General features: G+C 30.4%; 2 protein-coding genes across 2 annotated transcripts; both read left to right on the top strand.

Annotated features, from left to right (window-relative positions):
* The first annotated feature begins 3,740 nt into the window (after positions 1–3,740).
* Positions 3,741–6,290, top strand: LOC111684557 (titin-like). Its single transcript, XM_023446752.2, has 2 exons — positions 3,741–3,816; positions 3,911–6,290. Exons 1-2 carry the CDS (start codon positions 3,814–3,816, stop codon positions 6,161–6,163), a joined length of 2,256 nt encoding a protein of 751 aa, XP_023302520.2. The 5' UTR covers positions 3,741–3,813; the 3' UTR covers positions 6,164–6,290.
* Positions 6,291–6,448: 158 nt separating this feature from the next.
* Positions 6,449–10,274, top strand: LOC111684558. Its single transcript, XM_023446753.2, is given in 4 exon segments — positions 6,449–6,587; positions 8,599–8,682; positions 10,071–10,162; positions 10,164–10,274. Coding segments are annotated over 4 exon segments (333 nt in total). The 5' UTR covers positions 6,449–6,541.
* Positions 10,275–11,173: the final 899 nt, after the last annotated feature.

The following is an 11,173-nucleotide window of genomic DNA, read 5'->3' as shown; positions in this document are numbered from 1 at the left end:
AATAAATTGTACAATTTATCTTCACACCCATGATCACTTATTAATTTAGTTGTAAAACTATTTTCAATTTTACCATAAGACTGAAAAATCTCCAGTCATGAAAAATATTCAAAGATCAGTTTTCGATAACAAAAAACATCCAACAATAAATTTTGTATTTTACAAAATGTTTGCTGATCAGTTTCCTATAAAGAATTTCCCACGGTTTATATACGTCTATCATTCAATTTTCTATAACACGTTTAGTTTTCTAAAAAAAGTTTTTTTTATTTTTTTCTAAACAATTTTCTTTTGTTGTCTTAAGAAACTGCTACCTTAAGAAACAGAAATTTATAGATCAGTAACTGGACGATCAGTATTTAGGCAACATTTCACGATCCGTTTTACATAAAAGTTATGTTAACGATCGGTTTTCTATAATATTAAGCAAAAATACAACATTCTAAAACATTCAACTCTGTTTTAAATTCTATAGGGATCAAACCGTCTTTGGGCCAAGTCCATAAATAGCTCTGTAAATCGTGGCAATAACTCTCAAAAGATCTGACCAAAATTACATATATAGTATATAAGCCACTTCAACTTAACCCTAAAACTCGACCAAATATACTTGGATGATCCGTACATAATATTTGTCATAATCGAATTCTTGTTTGATTATAATCAAACAATTGAATAATTATTCAATTGGGGATTTTCTTAAAGTAAAATTTAAAAAAAAATTTTAACAGTAGTTTGTTTCAATTATTTCTATTTATTCGATTTTGTTTAACAAACAGGTTGTTTATACCCTCTAGCTATTTATAATGAATGTTAAAATAATTGAAAAAACAAAAATTAAGTATTTATATACATACGTACATATTTATACGGAAATTCGCAGTATAAAATATATAATAAATTATTTAATAATTGCGTACTATAAGTGCATACAAATACTTCAACACCAACTTCATGCAAAATATTGAAAATGAGTCATAAATTCTTATAGTTTTATATAGATTTAAAAAAATTATAACAATTATTTACAGCTCTACGATTCCTCTTCCGTAATTAATAAAAAATTGAAATAAAAACAGCAACAATAAATTAACAATTGTTTGTTTTATTAAACATACAATGTGTTTATAAAAAAAGTAAGAAAGTCTAGTTGGTCAAAACCGATTAAATAGAGCTCTACATTCAAATAATTAAATAACTTGTTAATATGTATGAACTAGAACTGAACTAGAACTGAACTAGAACTGAACTAGAACTAAACTAGAACTGAACTAGAACTGAACTAGAACTGAACTAGAACTGAACTAGAACTGAACTAGAACTGAACTAGAACTGAACTAGAACTGAACTAGAACTGAACTAGAACTAAACTAGAACTGAATTAGAACTGAACTAAAACTGATCAAGAACTGTACTAGAACTGAACTAAGACTGAAGTCATGCACAAATATATCTGAATGTAAGAAATCTTAGCATTATGCTATATAATACTAATGTAGGGTATAAATACAAACTGTTAGGTGTATCTTCTTTAAAATGTGTTTAACAAACAATAAAATAAAAAATCAATATAAATTATAGCAATCAACTAAAAGTAACAACAACAACAAAAAAACCGCGATGAACCCACGAATCAACATATGCGTGTGAGAAGTAAACGAGTTTACCACTCTATTTAAATTAAATCTGTTGTAGCTTGGGATTTTGTACCTACTTATGTTAATTAATATTACTATTATTATTTTTTGTTGGTGTTAACATATTCGTTAATTTTATTCCAAAATTTTCAAACACCAAAAATAAACCAACACGATCGATACATTCATCATACACACTTTTTTTGTTGTCTTAAATATAGATCGATTGTTCATAATATTAACAGTTATTGGAGCAACAACAATTTTTTCTTTATAAAATAATTTGACAGCCTAACAACAACTTTTAAACATTATTTTATTAAAATGTAAATATATTTAAAGTAATAAATAAAACAAATATGCTTATTTGCATATTATGTTTAAAAAAGCCCTATAAGCCAAATTAATAAAAGTTTTGAAACACACACGCCGCTGAGGCCGCTTTTTCGAAAAAAAGAAAAAGGCCAACTATATCGTAAACAATAATATTAATTTTTTTCTATTCAAGAATATGTTTTAGGAAGTAAAAAAAATGTTTGCATTATAATTATTTACTATAAAATGTTTGAAAATTATTTTGTTTATTTTTATAGTTTTGCAAAAAAATTTATATCGAAATTAATGGGTAATTTGTTAATTTTTTTAAGTAATAATTTAGATGATTAATGGATGTTAATAAATTTTTTAAAAAATTCAGTATAAGGCATTGAACCTTAAGTTCAAAAGCATTGAATTACTCACTATTTGCACCTGCGGGATGTCAATTAGTTAGTTAGTTAGTTAATTAATTAGTTAGTTAGTTTGTTAGCTAGTTAGTTAGTTAGTTAGTTAGTTAGTTAGTTAGTTAGTTAGTTAGTAAGTTAGTTAGTTAGTTAGTTAGTTAGTTAGTTAGTTAGTTAGTTAGTTAGTTAGTTAGTAAGTTAGTTAGTTAGTTAGTTAGTTAGTTAGTTAGTTAATTAGTTAGTTAATTAGTTAGTTAGTTAGTTAGTTAGTTAGTTAGTTAGTTAGTTAGTTAGTTAGTTAGTTAGTTAGTTAGTTAGTTAGTTAGTAGTTAGTTAGTTAGTTAGTTAGTTAGTTAGTTAATTAATTAATTAATTAGTTAGTTAGTTAGTTAGTTAGTTAGTTAGTTAGTTAGTTTGTTAGTTAGTTAGTTAGTTAGTTAGTTAGTTAGTTAGTTAGTTAGTAAGTTAGTTAGTTAGTTAGTTAGTTAGTTAGTTAGTTAGTTAGTTAGTTAGTTAGTTAGTTAGTTAGTTAGTTAGTTAGTTAGTTAGTTAGTTAGTTAGTTAGTTAGTTAGTTAGTTAGTTAGTTAGTTAGTTAGTTCGTTAGTTAGTTAGTTAGTTAGTTAGTTAGTTAGTTGGTTGGTTGGTTGGTTGGTTAGTTAGTGTGTATAAAATTTAGATTTCGACAAAAATTATTTCAATAATTCGGTGTCGTTAAAATGTTATTAACACTTTGGTGTCAATTTGGTACCAGGCGTGTATATTTCGTTTCCCTCTATGCTGTATATAGATATGTAAATCTGTATTAATTTCATGACTATTTCTAGAATATCGTTTTTGCATATATAAATATATAACATTGAAAACTGCAATCACTTTCCCTTATGATACCTTTCTCTTTGTTTTTATTCTATTTGATATTTGGTCGTTAACCTCATATTCAGTCAATCAATCAATCAACCTATTCTCCCTTATACTTTCAGCAAAACAAACATTAAATAGCTAATCTTGGTTCAAAACTACAAAGACCGTACTTGAACTTGAATTTTTTTCTGAAAACAATAGAACAGCGATCTATGGTTAAATATAAGAACCTTTATTTCCGGCAGCAATTGAAACTGTCAAAAGACGAACACTTCAAGCAACCAATAAAATACACCAAATATATCAATAGTTTAAAGACCCTAGCGTACAAAACAACAACAAAATAACATAGAAATAATGTTAAATATATGTTCGTTAAATGATACTTGTACAAATCGTATCATGTATTATGATAAACTATTTTATGAAAAGAAGAATAACAGGCAACCGGTTTAAATTACAATTTGATTTTGTTGAAAAAGAATGTTTATTTCAAATTAGAGTATAAATACTAAACATTATTGATTCTAGTAATCATAACACAAATCTTCTTTAATTCCTCTACAACATCTGCAAAGATCTCTAAATAATAATGGTAAGTTTGAGATGAGTTATTAGAAAAAGGAATTGAGAACCAATGAAGGAGTTTTAATTTTGTTAATTTATTTAAATTTTTTATATAATTGCAGAGAGTTTTTGTCGTATTTTTTGCCGTAGTGGCAGCCGCTTCAGCAGCTTCCATAGCTGTTGAATATTTACCACCGGTGGCTGATAATAGCCTACCCAGCCAGGAGTATATCCCACCCGTCGAGACTATCGAAGAAGCTGCCACCTTAGCCGATGATGGTTATCGTTATAAAACTGTACGCAAGTTAAAATTGAGATCTCGTCGTGATGTTAGCGAACTTCCATCCAGTGAATATTTGCCTCCCCCCGTTGAGGCTCAACCAGAAGTTGCCGTAGAACCTGTCCCCGAAGTCATCTCTATTGAAGCCCCCGAAGAAAAAACTGAATTGGCTGAAGATGGTTACCGTTACAAGACCGTTCGTCGCTTGAAATACCGTAAGCGTCGTGATGTCAACGAATTGCCTGCCAACGAATACTTGCCTCCTACTGAAGCTGCCCAAGAAGAAGCTGTTGTTGCTGAACCTGTAGAAGAAGCCGTCCCTGAAGAGAAAACTGAATTGGCTGAGGATGGTTACCGTTACAAGACTGTACGTCGCCTGAAATATCGTCATCGTCGTGATGTCAATGAATTGCCCTCTAGCCAATACTTACCTCCCACTGAAGTTGTTCAAGAAGAAGTACCTGTTAATGAACCTGTTGTTGAGGAAGTTGCTGTTGTTGAATCAGTCCCAGAAGAGAAAACAGAATTGGCCGAAGATGGTTACCGTTATAAGACCGTACGTCGCTTGAAATACCGTAAACGCCGTGATGTTAACGAATTGCCTGCTAGCCAATACTTGCCCCCCACTGAAGTTGCTCAAGAAGAAGTAGTCGTTGCTGAACCCGTTGTGGAAGAAGTAGGTGCTGTTGAAGCCGCTCCTGAAGAGAAAACTGAATTGGCTGAAGATGGTTACCGTTATAAGACTGTACGTCGCTTGAAATACCGTAAACGCCGTGATGTTAACGAATTGCCCGCCAGCCAATACTTACCTTCTACTGAAGTTGCCCAAGAAGAAGTTGTTGTTGCTGAACCAGTTGTTGAAGAAGTTGCTATAGTAGAAGCTACCCCTGAAGTAAAAACTGAATTGGCTAAAGATGGTTACCGTTACAAGACCGTACGTCGCTTGAAATACCGTCATCGTCGTGATGTTAACGAATTGCCTGCTAGCCAATACTTGCCCCCCACTAAAGTTGCTCAAGAAGAAGTAGTCGTAGCTGAACCCATTGTGGAAGAAGTAGCTGCTGTTGAAGCAGCTCCTGAAGAGAAAACTGAATTGGCCGAAGATGGTTACCGTTATAAGACTGTACGTCGCTTGAAATACCGTCATCGTCGTGATGTTAACGAATTGCCTGCTAGCCAATACTTGCCTCCCACTGAAGTTTCTCAAGAAGAAGTAGTTGTTTCTGAACCCGTTGTGGAAGAAGTAGCTGCTGTTGAAGCCGCTCCTGAGGAGAAAACTGAATTGGCTGAAGATGGTTACCGTTATAAGACCGTACGTCGCTTGAAGTACCGTCATCGTCGTGATGTCAATGAATTGCCCGCTAGCCAATACTTGCCCCCCACTGAAGTTGCTCAAGAAGAAGTTGTTGTTGCTGAACCAGTTGTTGAGGAAGTTGCTGTTGTAGAAGCTACCCCTGAAGAAAAAACCGAATTGGCTGAAGATGGTTATCGTTATAAGACCGTACGTCGCTTGAAATACCGCCAACGTCGTGATGTTAACGAATTGCCCGCTAGCCAATACTTGCCTCCCACTGAAGTTTCTCAAGAAGAAGTAATTGTTTCTGAACCCGTTGTGGAAGAAGTAGCTGCTGTTGAAGCCGCTCCTGAGGGGAAAACTGAATTGGCTGAAGATGGTTACCGTTATAAGACCGTACGTCGCTTGAAGTACCGTCATCGTCGTGATGTCAATGAATTGCCTGCTAGCCAATACTTGCCCCCCACTGAAGTTGCTCAAGAAGAAGTAGTTGTTGCTGAACCCGTTGTGGAAGAAGTAGCTGCTGTTGAAGCCGCTCCTGAAGAGAAAACCGAATTGGCCGAAGATGGTTACCGTTACAAGACTGTACGTCGCTTGAAATACCGTCACCGTCGTAATGTTAATGAATTGCCCGCCAACGAATACTTGCCCCCTACAGAAGTTGCTCAAGAAATTGTTGCTGAACCCGTTGTCGAGGAAGTAACAGCTGTTGAAGCCGCTCCTGAGGATAAAACTGAATTAGCTGAAGATGGTTACCGTTACAAGACCGTACGTCGCTTGAAATACCGTTACCGTAACTAAATAATCAGTATTTAAGTATATTAGCTTTAAGGTAAAACTTACTTTTAAAAGTTCCCGCTTTTAAAATTAAGTTTTTTTAGTAACTAATTCTAAAGCTTTCATAAGAGAGCTTTCACAAATTACTGTTAATGTTAAAGAAAAAGACTTATGTTCGTTATCTTATCTAGCTTGATTTTAACAAATTGTCGAGATAAGTATTGCAACATATTTTTGAGATAATAAACAAAAAACTGTTATACAAAATAAAATTTTATTTTAGGTGAAACTTTTTCACTATCAGTATTTAAACGACTAGCAAACGGTTAAAAACGCCGAAAATAACGAACGAACTTTTTGTGAAATTTTTTGTTAATAAAAATAAATAAACTCTTTTTTAAAATGAAATTAATGAAAAATACCTCAACTTATTTGGTGATGTTTTTAAGTAAGAATATGTTAAAATAAAAACTGTTACAATAGTTTGTTTGTATTGCCCAGTATGAGTAATAATTTCCAAAAAAATTAGTTATTGTGTATGATATGTGTTTGTATTACAAAATCGGGTTAAAGATAAGAAAAAAGTCTACAAAAATATATTAAATGAAAATATATATTTATTACAAAAACAAATATTTTCAAAAGCCCAACTAAATATGCATGTATATGTGTGTAAAAAGATAAGATAAAAATCTTACTCATACAACACAACAGGTTGTATTTCAGGGTGTATTGTGATGATTCAAAATAAAAAAAATATGTAATAAAATCATTATAAATACGATTATTTTTATAGCATTAACAAAAATGACTAAAACTCTCAATATCTATAATATACCACTATGGTTTTCATAACTCTATTCATAAAGACAATGTTGTAAAACAAAATTAGAAAAAAAATGTTTTCCTTGGATACTTTACGTTCAAAGCAATATTTTGTACTTTGTCATAACTGCCAGTTTGTTATTAAAATTTTGTATAAATTCTTTATATTTTTTTCAACTTTTTATAATTTTTTCTGCAATTTTTTGTTTACGCAATTTTTTTGCGAGTAAAATAAACATGCGGTGTATATGCGAGGGAGCATGAGAGTACGTGCAGCAACATGCCACTAATTAAGTTTTGATTAATTAGGGTTTTTTATTTTTTTTTTAACAACTGCAACTAAGCCACACAAAAAATCTAAATATACACATGTTTAGAAAAGTAGCAAAATAATTAAATAAATTAGAATTATCAATGAAGAGCTCGTCAATGAACAACAAATCCATTCAACAAATAACATTAAACTTAATTTGATAGAAGTTACTATAGCCGATCACAAATATTTACAATTACAAATTATTCAGCATTGAAAAGTAATAATTATAATGACAATGGACTAGAACTGGACCGGAATAGAACTAGAGAACGAAACTGGAACTGAACTTGAACTAGACTAGAACTGAACTAGAACTGAACTAGAACTGAACTAGAACTGAACTAGAACTGAACTAGAACTGAACTAGAACTGAACTAGAACTGAACTAGAACTGAACTAGAACTGAACTAGAACTGAACTAGAACTGAACTAGAACTGAACTAGAACTGAACCAGAACTGAACTAGAACAGAACTAGAACTGAACTAGAACTGAACTAGAACTGAACTAGAACTGAACTAGAACTGAACTAGAACTAAACTAGAAGAAAACTAGAACTAAACTAGAACTTACAAAAAATCACATAGATCATTTTATTTATCATCAAGGAACTAGAAAATCTATCTATTATCTGAACTTGGATAACAACTATCTGTTTTAAGCTATTTTTATAGTCACAAGTGTATGTTTTTGAATAAGTGCTAAAAAATATAATACATGTTGCGCTCTACACTTTAAAGGAATAAATTAATTTTATATTACTCTAATTTGTAAAAATCCGATTGCAGCTGAAATGTTTATTTTTAATAAGATAGGATTAATTTTCAAAACTCGTAACACATAAGCTCTTAAAATTGGAAAATTATTAATAATTTTTTTCCCAGCTATATCTAGTTACATTTGAACTAAGCAAACGGTTTGTATGTTCTAAAACTCTTTCAAGTAAAAAATTTCGACTTTAATTTAATCTCTTAATTTGGTTTCGCTTTATATTCTAAATTTAATTTCAAAAATTTTATCAATTCACTATTTTACATATCTATTCAAACTATAAAAATGCCTCTAACTTCTGTTGAATGCGTACAAAATGAAAAATATGTTCTCGTTTCTATGTATGCATTAACATATTCCACATGGACCCCATTATATTGATGTGGCATGATCCCGTCGTACATTTACTTAAAATCGTGTGCACCTTATATTTAAATATCATTAAAAACTTTTTAACTCATTTGGGTACAGAATGAAAAAATACATAAACAAATAAAATTTTTACAGTTTTTTCTATATGTGTTAATAATTTTTTTAAAATTTTTCAGTTTTATTTGCTTGCTGCACCCAGGAAACGGAAGCATTACGTCGGGTATTGCGTGGCCGTAGAACTTTTACACGCAGTTATTTTTGTAAGTATACAAATACATGTTAATTATGATTTGCCCCTAACAACAGGATTGAGTATAAAGGATTCTGTTTCATCATTGTTTTTTTTTTTTTTAATGCAAACTTTCCTATAGATTTTTTTGCACCTTTGTATTATTAATGCCATTGTTTAAATTTACAGTTTCCAAGTTAAAAATATATATAAAAAATTTACTTTATATAAAAAGCCCTTGTAGATAAATATGTTAACTTGTATTGAAAAATAATTTTTACACAGCAAGTAAATATGCTTTAAGCAATGTATTTGGCATAATAATTTTTAATTATAATAATACCGAAAATCATTCAAAAGTAAACAGATTTTTCACGTTTGACTCAAAATAAGATCGAAGACGAATAATGATCGCCCTAAGCACACCGAACAAATATTAAAAATTCACTAGAACTGAAAAGTACTCATTTTTAATTAGAACTAGAATAGAACAGAACTAGAACAGAACTAGAACAGAACAAGAACAGAACTAGAACAGAACTAGAACAGAACTAGAACAGAACTAGAACAGAACTAGAACTAGAACAGAACTAGAACAGAACTAGAACGGAACTAGAACAGAACTAGAACAGAACTAGAACTAGAACAGAACTAGAACAGAACTAGAACAGAACTAGAACAGAACTAGAACAGAACTAGAACAGAACTAAAACAGAACTTAAACAGAACTAGAACAGAACTAGAACAGAACTAGAACAGAACTAGAACAGAACTAGAACAGAACTAGAACAGAACTAGAACAGAACTAGAACAGAACTAGAACAGAACTAGAACAGAACTAGAACAGAACTAGAACAGAACTAGAACAGAACTAGAACAGAACTAGAACAGAACTAGAACAGAACTAGAACAGAACTAGAACAGAACTAGAACAGAACTAGAACAGAACTAGAACAGAACTAGAACAGAACTAGAACAGAACTAGAACAGAACTAGAACAGAACTAGAACAGAACTAGAACAGAACTAGAACAAAACTGGAAAAGAACTATAACAGAACTTGAACAGAAATAAAACAGAACTAACTTTTTCGCTTTTATTATTTATTAATTAAATACTTCCTTTAACCCCATCCTCAAAAATGGTTCATTAATTTGCTTATTCATCTGGAATTTTTAATTTTACATTTTTGTTTTCACCAAATTCATTTATTTCATTTACAAGAATTTTGTATATTTTTAACATACAAAAACTAAAAACATATGCCTGTAACAATAAACAGAATCCTTTAAATGTTTCTTTTGACAATTATACTTAATTTAATTGTACATTGTTAACCATATAAACTAAATCTCGTATTTTTTCAAAATTTATTTTTCTTCCCACCCACTTTTACTATAACGTAAAAAAAAATTTGCAGCTGGTTTAGCTATACCCGGATGGGCACTTGTTACAGTGATTGCTCTTAGTGAACTTTTGCTCGGTGCCATCCTCTATTTGGTAATGTATAAATTTTATACTAACGAAAGATGTTGAACCGACCACAAATACATATGCACCAGCAGCAACAACGTCACATGAGTCTAAGATGAACCAAACAACCAACAACAACAACTATGTATAACCCGAACAAGATGAAGATGTTGGTGAATTAGATATGGAAGTAGAAGCAAAAAACAAAGTGAAATGAAACAACGACATAATAACAAATCCCGTGGTTTAAACCTTAACTTGTTTGTTTGTAGTTTTTGTTGAATAAAAAAAATCTGCCAACAACAACGAACAATTTAAAAAACGCAAACACAAAAAACTATTATTCAAACCCACAAAAGACAACTAAAACAAGAAAAACTAAATATTAATGATAAAATGTTGATACCATATAACTTATATGTTTTTTTAAACTTCTTTGTTCGAAACTTTTATGTTCGAAAAAAATGTCAGTTACTTAGTATTAACATTTTATCATCGATATAAAAATAGATACGTTAAAACTACAACTACAATATAAATGTATGCAGCTTAACCTAAACTCCCTTAAAGAACCAACAACAACAAGTGAAACAACACTAAAACTACTTCTACTATTATTTTTATAAAACAACAACTATAAGCAAAACTTTGTCAACATTTTATCTAATTTTTAGTATTTTTTTTTTTTTTTTTTTTTAATTCTTTCTCTAGAAAAGTTTTTAAATTTTTCTTCATATACTTTTTATATTGTCTTTTTTTCTATTTTCTATAGCAGCATTTTCCCTACGAAATGTTTATATAATAATAATAAAAAACACAAAAAATTAAAAGATAAAAAAACGCAATCAATTTATTTTTTTTAGTTGTTATTGCCGGTAGGTAAAGCCAATGGAAGAATCAAACTCACTAATACACACAATGTTCCATTGTGTTTGATAAATTTTCATTAAAAAATTTTTTTTTTTGAAAATTTTCATTAAATTACTTTTTATAGACAATTTTCAAAGAATTTTCTTTTTGTATATAATATTTAATACATTTTCTTTTTAT

Source organism: Lucilia cuprina, chromosome 5 (assembly GCF_022045245.1).
Source record: "Lucilia cuprina isolate Lc7/37 chromosome 5, ASM2204524v1, whole genome shotgun sequence".
Lineage (NCBI taxonomy): Eukaryota > Metazoa > Arthropoda > Insecta > Diptera > Calliphoridae > Lucilia > Lucilia cuprina.
The sequence above is the reverse complement of the archived record's forward strand: the minus strand, read 5'-3'. Positions and strand labels throughout refer to the sequence as shown.